Below are 22,002 nucleotides of genomic sequence, written 5' to 3'. Positions count from 1 at the left end.
AACTAATACATGTAGAAGGGATGATGGAAATATTTTTTAAAATAACCAATTTGCGATGGTAATAGCTGTTTTAGGCCAGAATCACCAATGGATGCTAAATTTAATGAGCAAAAGTATGGTGAGAAACAGGATCTGTGTGTAATCTCCAAGTATTTCCCCACAAAATACTTACCTAAGAACAAAGGGAAAAATAATAGTGGAAGAAGCTGATGCCAGGCTAACCAAGGGATCCAAGTTCACCCCCAGTAATGAGATAAATCAAAATCACGGGTCTCCTGATAGGAGGCACTGAGACAGACACAGCATCAATAACCTGGTAGTCTGATGAAAAACACATCTGTTGCCAATTATTAGGAAATAAACCTGAGGGTCCTTCTATATATAAAACAACTGGTCAGAGTCCTTCATCAAAAGTGTAAAGACCCAGAGAGACATTAAAAGATAGAGAACCCGGAGTTCCGGTCGTGGCGCAGTGGTTAACGAATCCGACTAGGAACCATGAGGTTGAGGGTTCAATCCCTGCCCTTGCTCAGTGGGTTAACGATCCGGCGTTGCTGTAAGCTGTGGTGTAGGTTGCAGACGCGGCTTGGATCCTGCGTTGCTGTGGCTCTGGCATAGGCCGGTGGCTACAGCTCCGATTCGACCCCTAGCCTGGGAACCTCCATATGCTGCGGGAGCGGCCCAAAGAAATAGCAAAAAGACAAAAAAAAAAAAAGAAAAAGATGGAGAACCCGGTCCAGATGGAAGGCAGCTAAGAAGACAAGATAACCAAATGCAACATGTGATCCTGGACCAGAAAAGAAACTAAAATGGGACAACTGGGGAAATGCGGATAAGACCTATCAATCACATGATAATACTGTATCAGTGTTAATGTTCTGACCTTCATTAACTGTTCCCTTGGTTACGTATGACAGTAACATCTGGATAAAGGGTGCAGGGGGATTTGTTGCACTATTTTTTTTTTTTTCTCTCCTTTTTAGCTTTTTAGGGCCGTACCTGAGGCATATGGAGGTTCCCAGGCCAGGGGTTGAATCGGAGCTATAGCTGCTGGCCTACACCACAGCCACAGCAACTCGGGATCCAAGCTGCATCTGCGACCTACACCACAGTCACAGCAATGTCGGATCCTCAACCCACGGAGCGAGGCCAGGGATGGAACCTGCATCCTCATGGATACAAGGCGGATTTGTTTCCACTGCGCCACAGTGGGAACTCCTTTTTTTTTTAGGGTGGCGCCTGTGACAATATGGAGGTTCCCAGGCTGGGGGTCCAATCAGAGCTGCAGCTGCTGGCCTATGCCACAGCCACAGCCACAGCAACCTGGGATCCAAGCTGCGTCTGCGACCTACACCACAGTTCACAGCAATGCCAGATCCTTAACCCACTGAGCCAGGCCAAGGATGGAACCCACATACTCATGGAGAGTGGCTGGGTTTGTAACTGCTGAGCTGCGATGGGAACTCCCACCATACTGGTTTTTGGCAGCGTTTTTATATGTCTGAAGTTACCTGAAATTAAAAAGTTAAATTAAAACTGTGTTTTTAGGGCAGCACTTACACCACGGTTCCTCCCTGTAATCATCTGTACCCGGCTCACTGAATTTAACCACTTGGTCTTACCTCAATTTGCAGCTCCTATGTCACACATGCACCTTACACAGTGTTAACTGGAGTATGTCTCTGATACCCACTGGGAGAAGAGCACCATCTGTTCTGCTCTATGAGCAAGAGGTATGTCCCTTGGGGTCAGGACATGTAGTTAACATTCCAGGCACCAGGTTCAGTGCCTGGCTCAGTGCTGAATGAATGAATGAATGAATCTTTGAAGCTTATTTTAAAAAATTAAAATTATGGGAAAAAAGACAAGGGGAATAGGACATGAAATATTCCTGACTCTGCTACATTATCCCCCATTATCAAGTTTGAGGAATAATCCCCAGTTAAGCAGGGGCGGGAGCCTAACTTTTGGAAAGCAGTCATGTTTTATTTTTTGTTTTGTTTTATTTTATGTTGGTTTTCTATCTGTGCAGTAGCTCTTCATCCTCAGCATTCATCATTTCTAAAAATTACCAGTAACAACACACCCTCGGGGCTAACATTTATTTAGGGCTTTCTACGTGTCAGGGTTCTGCGAATTGCTTTACAGTCTTCCCTAGGAAATCATCTGAACAACCCTGGGAGATGAGCAGGACTGTTCCACTCCGTGGCCCTACACAGATAAGGAAACTGAGGCTGAGAGCAGCTGAGTGACGGGCTCAAGGTCATCATGACCTCTAGAGTGTGCCCTGACTCCGTTCACCTAGTCAGACCCACTCCAGAGCCTGGGCTCTCAGGCATGACCCTCCACTGCCTCTTGTCTTAGATACACATAAAGAAATAAAAAGGACATCCATTTTAAAAAGAAAAAACAAAACCAAGCCACCTGTTTAATTACTTAAAAGTAACTGGAGGAAAACTGCTTAAGGGGCAGATGGCAACCAGATAAAACAAACACAAAACGGTCTGTGTATATACTTGTCCACTTTCCTCGCTCAGTTTTCTGCTCTTTTTATTTTGCCCAGTTACCCACAGTAAAAATTCCTCACCGAAAAAAAATCCCAGCTTTTGCCTCATCTGCTGGTAAAGGGAGAGAAAATGTAGTGTTACCCTCATCATTCAGCACAGACTGCAGCTTCTGGGCGCTCCTCGGAGCCTGGAGGGAAGGATGCAGGGAGAAAGGGTTCGATGGGGGTGTGGGCGACACGGGGCAAGAAGCCAAGAGGGAAGGGGGGCTACTGGGGCCCAGGGTAGCCCACCCCAAAATGCACCTCAACGCCATAGCGATTGTTTCGAATTAAAGTTAGGAAGAAACAGCTAACCCGGAGCTCCCGTCGTGGCGCAGTGGTTAACGAATCCAACTAGGAACCATGAGGTTGCGGGTTTGATCCCTGGCCTTGCTCAGTGGGTTAAGGATCTGGCGTTGCCGGGAGCTGTGGTGTAGGGTGCAGACTCAGCTCGGATCCTGTGTTGCTGTGGCTCTGGCGTAGGCCGGCGGCTACAGCTCTGATTAGACCCCTAGCCTGGGAGCCTCCATGTGCCACGGGTGCAGCCCTAAAAAGACAAAAAGACCAAAAAAAGAAAAAGAAAAAAAGAAACAGCTAACCCAAGCCGGACACTGTGTCTCTCCTTTCTGTCTCCTTGGAAGAGAGAAATAAATTTCCCATGAAAGGTCCACTCCCTGCATCTGGAAGTAGAAAGACGCCCTTATCAACAAAGAGGGAATTCAGCCCAGAAACCTATATAAACAAACCTGGTTACCTCTTTAACTGACTATTCCAAGCCCGAACTCTGTTTAAATTCTTCACTAACTGGGTACTCTGAACCTCAGTTTCTTTGGCCCATCGATTCCTCACAAATGTATCGTATCTTTGTCTATAATGTGTAAAGGCTACCTGCTTTGGCCACAACTTGGGTCCTGTTTCTCTGAGACCTCCCGGCGCATGAAGTAAAATGTTTTCTGTTTCTTCTCTGAATCTGTCTTGTGTCATTTTTATTATTATTCCAGCCAGAACTCAGCAGGGCTAGAGGGGGAAACTCCCCTTTCACAACGGAGCTGCCACTCCCTGATGCCACTCACAAAAGCTGTTCATAGTTCTACTCTTTGCAGTTCCCGAGGTGGCGCAACAGGACCCCCGGTGTCTCCAGAGTGCTGGGGTGCAGGTTTAATCCCTGGCTCCGCAGAGCAGGTTAAAAGATCTGACGTTGCCACAGCTGCACCGTGAGTCACAATTGCGGCTCGGATCGGATCCCTGGCCTGGGAACGTCATTGGCTGCGGGGCAGCAAAAAAAGGAAAAAAATCTTTTCTCTCTAAAAATACTTCATAAAAGTGATAACCAAGGAAGCAAGACAAGAAACACTAAGCCGTTTAGCAAAGCTTTATTTTTGCAAATCCCGGCCCCACCATGGGAGCAACTGGCGATGGGAAGTGGACAAAGGTGGTGTAAGTCTTTTCAAGGCATCTCCACAGCAGTGTAGCTGGAAGGACCGCCTGAGGTCCAAGCACTACCTGGCACTTGGTCGGCGCGCCTCGCAATATCCCCAGGTGCTACTCCAGAGGACCAGTACATCTTGGATGACTTCTATTCAAACGAAATGTGGTTCAATCAAAATGCAATTATTTAGATAAATACTAGCGATATAACGTAGACCAGGATAAAATATCATCAGCACGGCTACATGTGACATATGAAAGTTGTTAAGAGAGTAAATCCTGAGTTCTCATCACAAGAAACGATTTTTTCTTTCTTTAATTTTGTATCTAGATGAGATGATAGATGTTCACTAGACTTATTGTGAAAATCACTTCCTGATGTAGGTTAAGCCAGATCATTGCGCGGTACCTCCTAAACTTATACGGCGCTGTGTTTAGAGATATCTCCATAAAACCGGAAGAAAAAGAAAGGATTAGTTGGCTTAGAGACTTGAGGAGCCCGAGATTAAGGTGAGAAACTACAGCAGATGCCCTGCAGTGAGAGTCAGGGGCAACCCCAAGCGCCTGGAAAATGTCTGCCCACAGATTACAGCCCAGACCAAGGAACTCAGCCCGAGAGGATGGGCAAGGAGCCTTGACCAAAACAGGACTGTGTCCCGCAAGAAGCCCTGCCCGTTTCCCCTCCTGACCACCAGCAAGCCTCAGCCAATGTTACATCATGCCTTTTCTTCTGAGAAACGGTAATGTCACCTTCCAATTGTCCCTTTTGGCTACTATGGGCCTTCCTTTCCTTAATGGTTGCACATTTAGACTTGCTAACAATGCTGTTCAAACAACTTCAGGGGTCTGTATACATTTTTGTTGCGCTCTTTTGCAACAGTATCATGTTCTGCATGCATACAGGTTACTGCTAACCTGCTTGGCACTTGCTCCCTTTTCTTTTTTTCTTTTGATGGCTGCACCTGTGCCATATGGAAGTTCCAGAGCCAGGGGTCAGATTGGAGCTGCACCTGTGGCCTACACCACAGCCATGGCAATGCCGGATCCTTAACCCACTGAAGAAGGCCAGGGATCAAATCTGCATCTTCATGGAGATATCAGGTCTTTAACTCCCCATGCCACAATGGGAACTCCTACTTGTTTTTTCAATTATAAAGAAAGAGCATCTTTTAGAAGTCCAAATTTAGGAATTCCCTGGTGGCCCAGTGGGTTAAGGATCTAATGCTGTCACTGCTGTGCCACGAGTTCAGTCCCTGGCCCAGGAACTTCCACATACCCAGGCATGTCTGAAAAGAAAAAAAAAGGTCTGAATTTAGAAAACTAATTACAGGTTGACTGTTCCACATTAGAAAAGGAGATTGCTTTATTTTGTTTTCTTTTTCTTTTTTTTTTGCTTTTTAGGGCCACACTGGCAGCATATGGAAGTACGTAGGCTAGAGGTTGAATAGGAGCTACAGCTGCTGGCCTACGCCACAGCCATAGCAACTCGGGATCCCTGTCGAGTCTGGCACCTACACCACAGCTCAGGGCAACACTGAATCCCTGACTCACTGAGCAAGGCCAGGGATCGAACCTGAATCCTCATGGATCCTAGTCGGATTCACTTCCACTGCACCACAACGGGAAGTCCCAGTGACTGCTTTAAAGAAGGATTCACTAAAGTGTTCCTTTCCAAAGCCCAACTTTCTGTCTCTCTCAATTCAGCACAGTTTTTTGGGAAGCATGGATTTCTTAGTCTCAAGAGGAACCCTTTAGGAAGGAGCACACTGCGGCTACAAAAAGCAAAAATCATCTCTAGTTTCACAACTGGAACTAAGCTGTAGAACGAACGTCTCCCCAACGGTCAAGGTTCACTGTTCTTTTCCAAAAGCAACCTCTAAACTTGGTGGAATTTCCCTCCTTGAGATCCCCCCGACTCCCCCCTGCAGGCAAGATTCCAATTTGTGTAACATCTGGACCTTCCAGAGGAGATAATTACTGCTCTTTAAATGAGATTTGAAGGACGTAGTCTATGTATCCACATTTTTTAGAGATCTACATTCTGAAGGGAGACTGAGATAGGAGGGTTCAAAACCAAGTGACAGAAACAGACATATGGGAGATGAGTACCAAGTGCCAGCAACGTCGTGGGGAGAGAGGGAGGAATAAACAGAGCTCGGGGAATTTTTACGGCAGTGGAAATACGCTGGGAGTTCCCATCATGGCGCAGCGGAAACAAATCCAACTAGGAACCATGAGGTTGTGGGTTCAATCCCTAGCCTCGCTCAGTGGGTTAAGGATCTGCTGTTACCGTGAGCTGTGGTGTAGGTCGCAAATGCAGCTCAGATCTGGCATTGCTATGGCGTAGGCCAGTGGCTACAGCTCTGATTAGATCCCTAGCCTGGGAATCTCCATATGCCGCGGGTGTAGCTCTAAAAAGACAAAAAAAAAAAAAAACAACAACAACTCTAGATGGTACTATAACGGTGGATACGTGTCATCACACATTTGTCAAAGCCCATAAAATGTACAAAGCAGAGTGAACCCTAATGTGAACCATGGACTCTGCTTGGCAATGACATGTCAATGTTGCCTCACCGGTGGGAACCGATGTATCATGCGGTACAGGATGTTGGGAGTGGGTAGGGTGAAAACTCTCTGTACTTTTCCCTCCATTTTGTTCTGAATCTAAAACATCTCTAAAATATAAAGTCTATATATACAAAGTCTATATATACATTTTTTTTTTTTTATGGCCGCACCTGTGGCACATGGAAGTTCCTAGGCTAGGGGTCGAATTGCAGCTGCAGCTTCCAGCCTACACCATAGCCACAGCAACACCAGATCCAAGCCGCAGCTTGTGGCAAAACTAGATCCTTAACCCACTGAGCAAGGCCAGGGATCGAACCTACATCCTCATGGATACTAGTCAGATTTTTAACCCACTGAGTCACAATGGGAACGCCTATTAAGTTTTTTTTTTTTAAAGTGCTATCAGCATGAACTGCTATAACACCATCATGCAGGAAAAGACTGTTATCCAGGGAGTTTGTCTGAGGAGCCAGACCTGGGAAGAGGGAAAAGACTTGGGGTTTGGATATGAGAACACGTCCCTAACTTGGGAAACGATGTGGAGGATTTCAAGGGACCAACTGACAGGACCTTAAGGGCCAGGCTGAGAAGGCTGGTTTCTGTTCTTCGGGGGGGGAGGGGTCACAGAAGGTCCTGAGCCAGGGGTCCAAGACAAGGACCATCTGAGGATTTCGCTCCTGACTCTGTGGGGTGGAATGCCCAGCAGAATGAAGCCTGGAGGCCAGCTGGTGGGGGCACAGGATGTGGTGATGGGGACCCAGGAGGGTAGGAAGGGATGGGAGGGGCTAAGAATGCTGAAGGGGTTTTGAGCCTATGAGACTGGAACGGTGAAGCCATTACCAAAAATAGGAAATACAGAAAGAGAAGTAGATTTAGCGTACGTACAAGATGTATTATTTTGGGTGTGCACAGATTATTCATGTGGAGAGGTCTAACACGCAGCTACAAATGTGGTTCTGAGGCCAAAAATATTTAAAAGCAACCTGAGAAGAGCTACTAATTAAAGCTTTGGGAAAAGCTGCCGTTAGAGAAACTGATTATGCTGCCAAGGGGCTCATTCAGAGTGAAAAAAGAAAATGGCCAGAATCTTCAGGAAGAGGACTTGACAAAGGAGCCTGAAAAGGAGTATTTAGGGATAGAAGGACCAGAAGGAACAGGCAATGTTCCCTGCTGGCCACACTCAGGGAGTACACACACCTACCTCTATTGTCACCATTCGTTCATTATGTCCCCTCCCCATTTCATTACAGGTCATAGATATTCAGCAAAAACGACACTGGTACTTTGTGGAAATTGACTACCTAGGATAAAGAACATAGACGTGTACTTCAAACATGAACGAGTGACTATGTGGTAGATGCAGAGGAGTGGTCCCTGGTGAATCCCACCTCCTGCACCCATACCCCTAAGTAGCCGCTCCCTCACTGCCTCTGGTCTTGGCTGATCAGGAGGCTTATTTTGGCCCACGGGACATCAGCAGAGGACATGAGACCACAGGCACGAGCCTGACAAGTTTCTGTGTCCTGGGCTTGTCCTTCTGGGATGCTGCTGCTGTGATGGCCTCAGCAGACCACTAGACATTCAAGAAGGGCCATGAGGGGCCACCAGCTCTAGCAGGTTCTCCAGCCAGATGAGACTAGAAGTAGTGACCAGCAAAGGCTAGCCTGGACTGCCGAGTCGGGAGCAAATAGAGTTGTTGTTTTTCAGCCACTAAGTTTTGGGGGCATTTATTGCACAGCAGTTAATAGTTGCAGAACATTTTAAAGGTTGGGGGCACAGCACAGATATGCGGGGAGATAAGAAAGAGCAAATGAAGAAGTTTGAGGTTCAGAATGAAAGGCCATCTATCCATCTCTGGATAGCCTGAAGACGGCTGAAGATGGCTCCATGCTATAAACCACGGTTGGTCTTTAATGGCACTGAGCACATTTTCCAGACGGCTCTTTTTATTTTTTATTTATTTTTGCTTTTTAGGGCCACTCTCGCGGCATATGGAGGTTCCCAGGCTAGGGGTCCAATCAGAGCTGTAGCTGGTGGCCTACACCACAGCCACAGCCACACCGGATCCCTAACCCACAGAACAAGGCCAGGGATGGAACCTGCATTCTCATGGATGCTATTTTGGTTCGTTAACCACTGAGCCATGAAGGGAACTCCCAGATGGCTCTTTTTAAACGGCCACATTCTCATCTGTGGATCCCACTCATGATCTACAAATACAGATTTCAGAATTTAAGAACAAAAAGGTCCTGGAGATGACCAAAAGATGAGGAAAAGAAAACCAAAGGAGTGATTCATTTCTAAAGCACCACAAACTAATTACTGCTAACATCAAAACCAGAATCCAGAGTGGCTACCCCTCAGCCTGATGTGCTCTGGGCTGTACAAAGCTGCCCAGTCAAAACCACACTCTTGGCATAATTTAGCCTGTACAGACTATTCATAGGTCCACTGCTCTCAAGAAAGCCAGCCTCTCTCAGGCGCCTGTGCACATGGGGCAAGTGGTCCTTCCCTCTTGGTCAGGTCAGGCTCAATGCTTGGATGGAATCATCCAGGTGGTGCTCAGCGAAGCCTGGAGCATGAAGTGCACAGGCTAAGGGCTGCCATGGAGTTGAGACAAGCCCGGAACGCAGGCCACCACTAGCACCAGAGCAACCGCAAACCAGGCTTGCTGAACACTCAGGCCTGGTGTACAGCGAGTCGCAGGATGAACAGTATGCGTTTACTGGAGGGCCTCGCCATTCCTCTGAAACAGGCATTTCTGATGCACAGGCCGATCAGAATGGATAATAAGAGTGAAGGCAGCTCTGGGATGGATCTACAAACACTGTCTCTGGAACATCTGCCCTTTGGAGACCGGGTGCTCCACCACGTGGCTGCCTTATCCTCCCCTCCCCCTCTTCCTGTCCCCAGGGACCAAAAGCTACAGTGGAATTTGACTGATGATCCCTACGGGGCTCCAGGAGGGTTGCATTGCGGGTAATAACCTGTATTCTGAAGCAGCGTTCAACTTCCTGGTGGACTGTGCGTGGCTAAGAATAAGTTAATATAATTAAAATAAAAAGCACTAGGTTTTGGTTTTAAAAACACTATGTGATAGAAAATTAGGTGTGGGGATATTAAAAGCCCATCACAGTAAATGAACTCTGCTGTCCCTACCGCACTGTCCCTTTTCTTGGAACAATCCCTTTCTATCTCCCTGTTAAGTGCCTATATACATGTGGCCATGTTCTTTGGCTAATCTGACCTAAACTTATAACCTCTCTCAGTAACTCTTCTCCCCTCTCCCCAGAATCAATTTTCCTGACTTCCTGCTTTCAATTATCCTTCAAGTATGTCTTGAAAGGAGACTCTACACTTAAGTCTGAAACCAAAAGGAGGGGCAGGAAGAGTCCACCACTCCTGTTCTTCCTGCTCTCTCCTTTTTTCCCTACTTTCTCTCGAGCCCATCTAAACACTTTCCAAAACAAACATTTTAAATAGAAATTGCCTTCTACCCTTTCCCTAAGGGACAGGAAGCACTTTTTTAAACAGAAGGAAAAAGGAAAAAAAAGAGTTGTCTGCTGTTAGTCTACATTCAATCACAAGAAATCCTCGGACCCACTTTTTTGGGTTTTTGTTTTAAAAGAGTTCTGTGGAACCTTGAAGTTCAAAGAAGGAGAAGGTCTAAAAACCGCAAGGGCCTTGCGACAATGATTATGGGTTCTTCGTAAAAGATGAGCAGTCCTATACCCAGCTAAGACTCTTTCCTGTAGCTATTTCCATTTTTTAATAGTCACAGATCTCCAGCACTTGTTTCAAAATAAATGTGGTCGTGGTGATTGCTGTACACCTATACATGTAATAAAATGCATTAAGTAATTTTAAAAAAATAAATAAATAAATAATAAAAGTATTTTTGTTCCCACCACCCTGAAGGCATGCTATTGACTAACAGGGTGCTTAAGCTGGAGCCGCATGCACTGACCCATTCCTTCAACCAGAGGCAGCAAAGTCAACTTCATTTAACAGATCTAGAAAACAAACTGATGGTTACCAAAGGGGATGGCGGGAGAGGGATAAATTAGGAATATGGGATTAGCAGGCACACATTACTATGTACAAAATAGATAAATGACAAGGTCCTACTATATAGCACAGGGAACTATAGTCAATACCTGCTAATAAACTATAATTGAAACAAATCTGAAAAAGAATATATATATATATATATACACACACTTATATTTATAATATTGTGTTTTATATATACGTATATGTATATAACGTAGTCATTTTGCTATACATCAGAAACCAGGAGTTCCCGTTGTGGTGCAGTGGTTAACGAATCCGACTAGGAACCATGAGGTTGCGGGTTCGGTCCCTGCCCTTGCTCAGTGGGTTAAGGATCCGGCGTTGCCGTGAGCTGTGGTGTAGGTTGCAGACGCGGCTCGGATCCCGCGTTGCTGTGGCTCTGGCATAGGCCAGTGGCTACAGCTCTGATTCAACCCCTAGCCTGGGAACCTCCATATGCCGCGGGAGTGGCCCAAGAAATAGCAACAACAACAACAACAACAACAACAACAACAACAAAAAGACAAAAAAAAAAAAAGAAACCAACACAACATTGTAGATCAACTACACTCCAATAAAATAAATAAGTAAATAAATACTTTGATCATACTGACGAAAAACAAATTACTCATGGTCAAACATGTGAGGAGAGGGTTGGGGGGTGCCGAATCCTAAGGACACCCACCAAATCAAAGACATTGGAGAAAAAAACTAAAGCATGTAAGTCAGTCAATAAAAGGCAAACACAGATGATCCAAGGAGACCAGGCACAACAATACCTGAAGCACAACTCAGAGCATGAAAGTAAGCAAACCAAAAAGCGCTCAGAGAAACCACAGCTGAGCTTTGCCAAAAAGGCCCTCCTGGGCTCTCCTGTTTATGCCTAAGGGAAGGCACAAGGACAGGACTTTTTAGAAGAATTAACGGTGTAATTCATTGAGAGACACAAAATAAACGAATTTCTCTTACTTTCTCCCTTTAAGATTTGGGATCAAGGACTCTAAAAAAAAAAAAAAAACCAGTATGTGTAGCCTCAACTTTCATCAGGTGCAAACAGATTTGGAAACAAGCAGGGGCCAAAGTGGATAATAAACCCAAGGATACAAATTGGTAAAAACACAGAGCGTGCACCATCACAGAAGAACGCTCATCTGAAATTTCTCTAAAATTACACCACAATTTCTCACAACCCAAAATGCCTCCAACTTTTCCAATCAAAACCCTTGTTTGCTATAGCTAATAAAAAGAAGTAGCTATCGTGTAAAATTGAACGTCTTTTCTTTACATGTTCTTATTAGAGTATAGTTGGTTTACATTGTGCCAATTTCTGCTGTACAGCAAAGGGACCCAATCATACACATATACACACTGTTTTTCTCATACTATTTTCCATCATGTTCTATCCCAAGAGACTGGCTATAGCTCCCTGTGCTATACCGGAGGACCTCATTGCTTTTAACAGTTTGGATCTACTAACCCCAAACGCCCAGTCCACCCCTCCCTCCCCTCTCCCACCTGGCAACTGTAAGTCTGAAACTGAACATTTTCTTTAGTGACCTCTTCCTTCAATATGCATAAGAGAACTTTTATGAACACCAATAAAACTAAAAAGGTGTATTTAATTCACAGAAGTGGGAACAATTAGTCATAAAACGTCTTCATCTGCACAAATCCACAGGCCCTCCAAGCAGAACACGTGAAGGAAATTACTATGCTGAATTTCATCCAGCTCGCAGCCATATTCCAATTTTCAAACTTAATTAAAACTGGCAGTTTTACTCAGAAGACTCAAATTTCAATCAAATGGGTATGTTCTCTCTTTTTTTAAAAAAAAAAGCAAAAGAAAAATCAGGATGTCCCAAGCAAAGGATTAACAGAGCTTTGATTAGAAGTGCCAGGCACGCGTTAAACAGGTGTTTCGAATTACCACTTTTATTAAAACACAATCCTTTACATGAAGCTCACTGGATTTTTTTTATTACTTCTAGAATATTGAAAGAAAATGTTTGTTTGGCTTAACATAATAGGGACTCATAAACCACCATAGGAAGAATGATGATGGCATTATATCTGGGAAATTCACACCTTTGGTAGCAGCACCTGGTATTTTAGAACCCAAAGAAACCCTGGCAACAATCAAGTGCCAGTCTTTCTACAGACCCAAGAACCCCTCGGGGTGAGATGAGAAATGAGATTCGTCCTGTAGCTTGAAGGGAATAAAAAATTACATGAAAGGGTTTAATGTTGGCTGGCAGGATGGCACTGTGGCAGCAAGACAGGCTGGCAGAGACCCACTGCCCCAGAAAGGACCCCAGGAGTGGATTAGGCTGATGCTGTGTGATAAGGCAGCACTCCGGTGGCTTGGTCCCTGCTGTGGGGATTTGCCTGCCCTCTTCATGGAGTTCTGCTGAAAAAGACAATCATGGGCACATGCTAATATTTAGGCTTCTTGCTCAATCCAATTTGTTTACCTTCTTCTCAGCCTGTGGGAAAATGGAATCTAGATGCCAGTGATTGACACTAAGTTGCTTAAACACGGCTCAGTTTTGTATTCCCTAATGCATAGTGGAAATAATGAGCAGCTGAAACAGATGAGAAGCAGTTGTAGTTAGATGAAAGAGAATGATGTTTAATACTCGATATAAACATAGAGCAAAGAGATGGAGCCCAGTGAGATCTAGCGAAAAATTATCAAGCAAAAAGGCAGTACACAGCTGCGAGAAGCAAGAAAAAAATGAGGGAGGGGAAAACATTTTTCACATTTCATCTTAAAACATTTTGTTTGTTTTTTAAATTTTGTTGCTTTTTAGGGCTGCACCTGTGGCACTTGGAAGTTTCCAGGCTAGGGGTCAAATTGGAGCCACAGACATAGCAACCCAGGATTTGAGCCACCTCTGTTACCTACACGACTCATGGCAACGCAGGATCCTTAACCCACTGATCGATCAAGGCCAGGGATCAAGCCCAAATCTTCATGGATACTAGTCAGATTCATTTCCGTTGTGCCACAATGGGAATTTCTGAAAAAGCATCTTAATGCCTCTATCTTATACGATCAAACATTATCAGATAGCTAAGTGCAACATATGCTAGTAGGGCACCAGTGTTTTTTAAACAGATCACAAATCTTCTGGCAAACTTATTATATTCAATGACAAATGATGCTGCAGACAGAAAAGCAGTTTTATTTTATCTTTTTATTTTTTTGTCTTTTGGTCTTTTTTAGGTCTGTACCCAGGGCATATGGAGGTTCTCAGGCTAGGGGTCAAATCGGAGCTGCAGCTGCCAGCTTACTCCACAGCCACAGCCACAGCCACATGGGATCTGAGCCACATCTGCGACTTACATCACAGCTCATGGCAGTGCTGGATCCTTAACCCACTGAGCGGGACCAGGGATCGAACCCGCAACCTTATGGTTCCCAGTCGGATTCGTTTCCGACTGCTGTGCCATGACGGGAACTCCAGAAAAGCAGTTTTAGACTTGGAGGGCACCCCTCTCTAACCTCCTCACTTTATAAATGAAGAGACTGAGACTCAAGGGCCTTTGGGGGAAGCTGGGGCAAACCCTAGGACTCAAACTGCCCAGCCAGATGTCCTGCTTTTACCTCCCGCCCTTCAAATGGTCCTGAGTTCACCAAGGCTGCTCCGTCACAATAAACTCAGTCTGGCTCAGAAAACAGATCCTAAAAGATCACATTAAGGTGATGACAGTGGTATAAAAAAGTGATTTTTTTGTTTTCTTCAAGAGACTACATATTGACTCATTTAATGCACAGTCAACCCTCTCTTCTGAATGCCCAGCTCAACACCCATCTCCCTCCCCACACCCATCTGGTTACCAGAGGAGTAAGGACTCTTTATGCTGGGACCCTGTTCCTTGGCCATCAGAGTTCCCTACTCCCCGCCCAACTGCCACGTCCAGGGCTGGCTCCAGCCCCACGCAGGCGCAATGAACTTTCTTTCCCAGGTCAGACATGGGACCTTCACGCTGGCCTCTCCCCACTATCGAATGATGAGGTATAAAGAATGGAGACCATTGGAAGTTCCCACCATGGTCAGGGGTAATGAACCCAACTAGTACCCATGAGGTTGTAGGTTCAACCCCTGGCCTCGCTCAGTGGGTTAAGGATCCAATGTTTCCATGAGCTGGTCACAGATGTGGCTCAGATCTTACGTTGCTGTGGCTGTGGTGTAGGCTGGCAGCTGCAGCTGTGATTCAACCCCTAGCCTGGGAACTTCCATATGCCGAGGGTGCAGCTCCCCCTCCCACCTTCCACCCCCAAAATAGAGAATGGAGGCCATCAGTGCCCTCCACAATCAAGGCTGGAGGAGGCCAACGCAGAAGATCAAACAGTAGGGTCCTAGCAGCGTCAGTGGCCCTAGTTCCTGCCTTGCACCTAGTATCCTGAAGACAAAGCCCTCTTTCTGCTCGGCTAGAATTGGGTATAATATTTAGTAATATAATTAACCCCAGTAAAACACTTTTAATTTCATGATCAACTCCCCTAGGAAACTGATAACCCCGGCACAGTGCACTGCAGATCAACAAACAGGGCTACACCCGAAAGCCAACTTTCCATGGACACAGTGAAGAAGCAACGTCTCTGTTTTCTGCAGGCTCTAAGGGCGGGAAAGACCCTCCTCTGGGGTCATGATGTGCCTCCCAGTGAAGACAGTGCCCATCCCCACTTGCAGCTGGAGAAAAAGCCAAAAGAAAAGGAAGAGGGAAGGTTAGGTTTCCTGGGATTTCTGACTCTTATTACTTAAAAAAAAAAAAAAATAATCCAGACAGCCTGACACTGTGCTTTCATTCTTCCATCTCATACAAAAGAACTTGCATTTTGCTTCTAGGTACTTTGTGCTCATCTATTAGGTGGGGGTTTTAAACACACACATTTTTCTTACAAACAGCCTTGGGCTCTGAGACGCAGGAAGCAGATCCGTTTGGATGGCAAACTATCAAGACCACCCTTACTTCTGCTGAGAATAATTGTTGGGGATGCCATCTGTTTATCAGAGCAAAACCTGCAGTCTCCGTGCGGGGTTTCTAACTCCGAGGGACACGTTTTCCTCCTCTTTTGAACCAGACCACAAGGGGGGTGGAGCCAAGGGCATCTCCCGGGAGGCATCTGCAGGAGGCTGCTCTTTAACCCCCACCTGCAGAGTCAGAGCTGACCTGAAGCGTTAAACCCGCGCTCGGAAGAACGGTGACGATTATCTACCCAGATCATTCTCCAGATGATATATTCTTTTCTTTAATTACTGCCTTCCTTGTAGGTAGACTGAGTCTCCTCACAAAAAAGAATCCGCCGTGGGGTGGGGGCGGGGGGGGGGGGGGACCACACCAGGATCAAAGGTGACTAGGCTATCAGCTCCACGGACCCAGAGATGTTTTCTCTCCCTTAAGTAAATAAACAACCTTGTTGACTCTGAAGTTTCTTTTTTTTTCAAACCGGGATGGAAAGCCACTTTCTCAAAGAGGCTTTTTGGTAGCAGGAGATGAAAAACGACAAGACTTCCTAACTTCTATCCTCCTGACTCTTGCTGAGCTCCAGGCAGCGTGTTAAGAGCATGCCTGTGTGTTTGCCCTTGGGAAACACTCACAGGGAGGGAGAGTCATAGTCTAAGTCTTTCTAGATAATTTGGTGACTAAATACCGTGTGTGTGTGTCTGTTTTCCTGCTTTGTCATAAAGTAGATGCGTCATTATTTTGTGAAAGGGTTTGCGACGAAGAGGCAGGGACAGATAAGCATATGAAAGGAGCAATGGGATAAACACAGACGCCAGCAGTTTGATGGTTGAGGGATCCTAAACCCCATCCAAGACCCATCTGATCTATGCAACGTGAAAGATAATAACACAGGGGTAAAAAAATGACAAGAATTCAGTGTCTTCAACTACAAGGGAAAAAAAAAACCCATCGACTGGTGGGACGGTTGACAGGGAATGTTTCTTCCCACAACCAGCCCTCGCATCTGTGTCTAAGTAACAAGGGAACGGCCCCCAAAGGTCACAGAGGAGGGGGTTGTGGAGACTAAGCAGTGGGTCCATTGGGGAAGCAGGGAGACGAAGCCACAGTAAATAACCCAATGAAAACATGCTACTGACAACGAGTATATGCAAAGTGACCCTCTGGGATTGCAGGCAATAAAATCTCCAGTGAGGAACAGGAGACTTGAGTCCTAGCCCTGGAAGCAGAGGGCTGAGAACAACAAAACGAAAACAATGTGTGAAAGGAATTAGGTTCCAAGAAAAGCATTTAGAAGACAAAAATAAAATATCAAGGAGAACATCTCAGCCATATTTCACTCCTGGTGAACCAGGCTTATCTAAAAACTCCCCCCAGTCCTTCAAATTCGATCTCTTTCCCCTCTAAGCCAGCCTGGGATATTCCATTCTAACTGATCTTCCTTCCAGGCACTGAGCCTCTGCAGACTCTGTTCCAGGCCATCATTCGGTGTGTTCATACATATAGTTTTCTTGCACTGTTTCTGCAAAGGTTGCACCTCAAACTATACGAAGAAGAAAAAAGAGAAAAGAAAAGAAAAAAAAAAAAAGGACCAAATAATGAGCGATACTATGTATAGAAAATTCAGACCAAAAAAAACCAAAACAGAACTTACCACTCATTGAAATAAAGAGACAAATCTGCATAATGCAGTCATTCTGTGAATATTCTGTTACCCAACATTAACTGGTTCTTACTGTATCAAAGAAGCAGAAAAGCAGTCAAGGAAATTTCTTCCAGAGAACAGCTTCTTTCCATTATTCCTCTTGTTCAGATTTTTATGAATATCTTTGAAAATCTCTAACCACTTGTTCCAGACAATGACCTCTCTGCCTCTTCTAAGGATTTTCCTCAGACTGAAAAACACTTAATAATTGGAGTTTGACTCTTTCCTGTCATTTCATACACCTCTCTGATTTTATGGGAGGGGGAGCCTGAAACACTAACTTTTTTTTTTTTTAAATGCAGTTTATCTCCAGGAAGAACAGAAAGCCGATTAACCACAATCAAACATTAACAAAACAAACAAACCCCCAAACCTTGCTCTTTGTGGTCTGGAAACAGGTGGGTTTTCTCCCCAGGCTTCAAGGCAACAAATATAATTGAATGCAACTATTTAAAACATACTCCAAGTATTTCGTTGCTCTAACTAGCAAGAAGTGCCTTTGCCAGACCACAAGGTCTTTGAGAGATCAATTTGGCCAATAAGTGCTGGGGATAAACATTCCTGAAATAAGAAAGCAGAGAGATGTTTCTGATCATGAGAACGTGGCCCAGAGACATTTGCTTGGGATAAATAAGCACCCTCTTGTAGCAATACCTTACCATCAAGAGCTAATCATGTAACTTCCCTCAAAGATCTCATTTTTACAAGTCAGAAAGCCCTGATATTAAAACAAACAAACAAACAAACAAAACAAAAAAACTAACACAGGCACTGGGTTATTTTTCATTCATAGTGCTAATTGGGGTTTGGCAATATGTCATTCAATTTTTCAGAAAAATTTTCCAGAAATTCTTGCAAATGTGAGACGGAGCATGCATGCATTTGTTTAATGGATTCTCTAGAAGGCTTTGCCAAATTCGAAACATTCCATCATGCATTTATTCACCAATTATCAAGCAACTTATGAATAATTTAACATTTTCCCGTATTCCACTGACTATCAGACGACTGTGCTGTCTCTAAGCTTTTTTTTCGCCTTTGACTCTAATTTTTCAAGTCAAAGAAAGTTCCTTTGTTAGGTTCGTATTTTGAAAATATTAACTTGGCCATCGAAGGATTCATGTTCCCCATAAAAAGGGGCAGCGTGACAATGCTGAATGTGAGACAAGATTCTGACCCAAAATACATGTCAAATTGCCACTTCTTTTCTACACAAATACCATGTTGCTTCTGGTACCAAGTGTAGCTCTGGGGTCCATGGCTACTCAAGGGAACAGGGGATTGACTCCGCAGGAGGGACAAAAGCTGACCCCTTGGTGCCTCCTGCAGTGCAGCAGGGAGGGCTGGCCCTGGACAATATGCTTACGTAGATTTATTCTTCAGGAAGCTGCCACCAGCCACTTCTTTCCTGTGTTTCCCTTACGGTCACTGGTCATTCCTAACACCCTTCTCTCCCATCTGGTCACAAAAGGTCCCCTGTGTTAGCTGCAGGAAACTGACAGGACACCCCCAGTCTCAGTTTCCCATCCCTTGGGGACTTCTCAGGTAACAGATGCCAACCTACTAATCCATGGGAGGAATTTATTAGTGGCTATGTTTGGCTGTCAGGTCAGTTACTCTTTTGATAGCCTCAGTTTTCTCAGCTACAAAATGGAAACAGGCTCTGCTCTACATACTTCACTGAGAAACATCAGGGTCCACTAAAACAGTGCTCCACCAATGTGAGGCCATATCAAACCTGGATTCTGTGAATAATCTGGATTTCTGGTCTCAAAAGTAGTCTCTCATTCACGTTTCACTCACGGTATGCCATGACAGTTAACGTGACAAATGCATTCATTATTTTAAATGAACTTTTCTAGGCACGGTTTAGCTGCTAGCAGAACTACAGTTTTTAGAAGTGGTCTATTTTCAAATATATATTCCCCGCTATTTAGAATGGATAAAGCAATGAAGTCCTACTGTATAGCACAGTTAACTACATCCAGTCTCTTGGGATAAAACACGATGGAAGAAAATATAAGAAAGAGAATATATATATATATAAAGTGACCCAGTCATACCTATGTATGTATGAGTATATGTGTAAATGTATGACCAGGTCACTTTGCTGTGCAGCAGAAATTGGCACAATATTGTAAATTAACTACAATTTTTAAAAAGCTAAAAAAAAAGATATTCCCCACTAAACTTTTTTTTTTTTTTTTGGTTTTTGGGCTGAATCTGTGGCATATCTAAGTTCCCAGGCCAGGGGTCTAATCAGAGCTTGCAGCTGATGGCCTACGCCACAGCCACACCAATGCCAGATCAGAGCCCTGTCTGTGACCTACACTGCAGCTCACAGCAATGCCAGATCCTTAACTCACTGAGAGGGGCCAGGGATCGAACCTGCATCCTCATAGATATTAGCCAGATTCGTTACTGCTGAGCCACAGTGGGAACTCCTCCAAAGGCTTTTCTGCCAGCTCCACGGAGACGCTCAAGAGCACTCATGCCCCAGTTCATGATGCCAGAACCCGGGCAGCTTTCTTTTCTTTTCTTTTTAGGCCACACCATGGCACAAGAAGTTCCAAGGCCAGAGATGGACTGTGGTGTAGCCTAACACTACAGCTGTGGCAATGCCAGATCCTTAACCTTCTGTGCTCGGCCTTGGATCAAACCTGGGGCGACAGAGAGACAAGCCAGTCACTAACCCACTGCACCACAGCGGGAACTCCAGGCTGCTTTATACTCAACATTTCTTTCACTCTTATTCCCAACACTCAGACACTCTCCGAGTCCTCTGAGCTCCTAAAGAGCATCCAGATTTATACCTCTCCATCTCCACGGCCGCCACCCCAAACTCAACCCCCTCCCACCCCCCGGCCTGTCTACCACACCAGCCTCCCAACTGGTCTCTGCTGGGATCATTTAAAACCACTCATCTGCGATCGCTCTCAGACTCAAAAGATGACTCCCTGTTGCTTTTAGGCAACAATCTTTCTTGGGACCTCAAAGCCTTGCCTGATAGGACCCTACGCAACTCTGCAGCCCTGTCACCTTTCACACCCCACCTGGCCTTCTCTCCTCCTTCCACTGAGCCCCAGGCCTCACTTCCTCTGCCCAGAATTCTCTTACTCACCCCACTTCCTGCTTCACCTGGCAAACTCACCCCCACCTTTAAGGCTTAAAGGCACCTTCCTTGACCCGCACCCCACCCCCATCTCCAGTCCAGATTAAGCCCCACTATTATTAAGTTACTTCCAAGCATCCTGTGCAGGCCCTTTTCGGCCTCCTCGTGACTGTCACCATGGCTGTCTGTGTGGTGTGTTTAGTGTCTGTCTCCCCAGGAGAGCAGACCAGGACTCTAAGTTCAGTGCCACCCTGGAGCTGGCTCAGGTTCAAGCTCCTCAGAGCAGCCGCACTCACCACCATTCGAGCTTCCTCCTTGCCTGCCTTCCTGCACGGCCCGAGCCTGGGGCTACAAAAGCACGTTGCTCAGCCTTTCTTGACGGTAGCCATCTGGGTATGCAACCACAATCCCAACCTCTCCAGCTCAACCTTGAGCTGCCGCTTCTGCCTTTGCAAAGATTCTTCAAGCCACTGTTAATACCCACTGATCTATTTGATTCCTTGTTATCTGTATCAGCGGCAGTAACTTCCGGTTTTTCTAGGTGAACGCTCAGACAGAGCTCCACTTGTTGAGTGACTGCTTGATATTCATGACCAAATTTAAAATCCACACCCATGACCATTTTTTTAATTTTTTTTTTGAGGGCCGCACCCGCGGCATATGGACGTTCCCCGGTTAGGGGTCCAACCAGAGCTGTAGCTGCCAGCACCTACATCACAGCCACAGCAACACCAGAGCCCAGCCGTATCTGTGACCAACACCAAAGCTCATGGCAAAGCCAGATCCTTCACCCACTGAGCGAGGCCAGGGATCGAACCCACAACTTCACGGTTCCTAGTCGGATCCGTTTCTGCTGTGCCACAACGGGAACTCTGACCCATGACAATTTTTAACTGTTCACTTTAGCAGCTGTCTTATAGGCCACTGGACTGTGGTATTTTATGGGGTGACTCCCTTTGCAAAGCAAGGTCTTCAGAGTGATGTAACAACACTGCGGTTACAGTTCCCGGAAGAAATAATTAAAATCAGAAAATTTAAATACCTGTGATAAAAGTCATCAAGCCTATTTATTTTATGTGTGGAAGATTAACACTGGCTTTTAAGACAGTCAATGAGGCCTTAAAACTCAAAATCAAAAACATCTATCAGTGTGTGATCAGTTCAGTCTTAGAGCTCAGCTTATGTTTAACATGTGCAACAGATGGAAACAGAAAAAGACATTTGGCTCAACAAACAATATACAAATAATTCTCAATGGAAAATGCTGCTTCTTGCTCTACCTCAATGCTGCTTTAAAATGTCTGTAAGAAAGGGCCACCCCTAGGCGTATGAGTCAGACTGGTTTCAAGTGAAGTTCAGGGCCACCGCGGACAATTCAGAAGGAAAATATGAGGAACAAATAAGGCAGAATGTATAGAAAAGGAGGAGGGGCCGCCCACTGGCCTCAGATGTGGGGGGGGGGGCTGGAGCGTGGGAGGGAAGGAAGCAACGGCAGGCAGGCAGATTCGGTCCTCGACGCAAAGCCACTTCCTCCCACGATCTCCCCCCTGCCCCCTCCAGCTCCCCCCCCCATCCCCCGCCCAGGCCCCCAAGTCACAAGAGGGCCCCTGAGCCAGG

The 22,002-nt window shown here is 45.5% G+C and overlaps 1 protein-coding gene across 3 annotated transcripts in view; it reads right to left on the bottom strand.

Moving 5' to 3' along the window:
• PIP4K2A (phosphatidylinositol-5-phosphate 4-kinase type 2 alpha) overlaps nt 1-22,002 on the bottom strand; it is a 184,445-nt gene that overhangs the window by 97,362 nt on the left and 65,081 nt on the right. The window contains exon 1 of one of the 3 annotated variants that reach the window (XM_047755044.1): nt 20,682-20,900. The exons of the other annotated variants lie outside the window; for them this stretch is intronic. Within the exon in view, the coding sequence (XP_047611000.1) occupies nt 20,682-20,687 (6 nt within the window). The 5' untranslated portion in view covers nt 20,688-20,900. Of the gene's footprint in view, nt 1-20,681; nt 20,901-22,002 lie in introns of those variants that run through there. 3 annotated transcript variants of the gene reach the window in all.

Source organism: Phacochoerus africanus, chromosome 12 (genome assembly GCF_016906955.1).
Source record: "Phacochoerus africanus isolate WHEZ1 chromosome 12, ROS_Pafr_v1, whole genome shotgun sequence".
Lineage (NCBI taxonomy): Eukaryota > Metazoa > Chordata > Mammalia > Artiodactyla > Suidae > Phacochoerus > Phacochoerus africanus.
The sequence above is the reverse complement of the archived record's forward strand: the minus strand, read 5'-3'. Positions and strand labels throughout refer to the sequence as shown.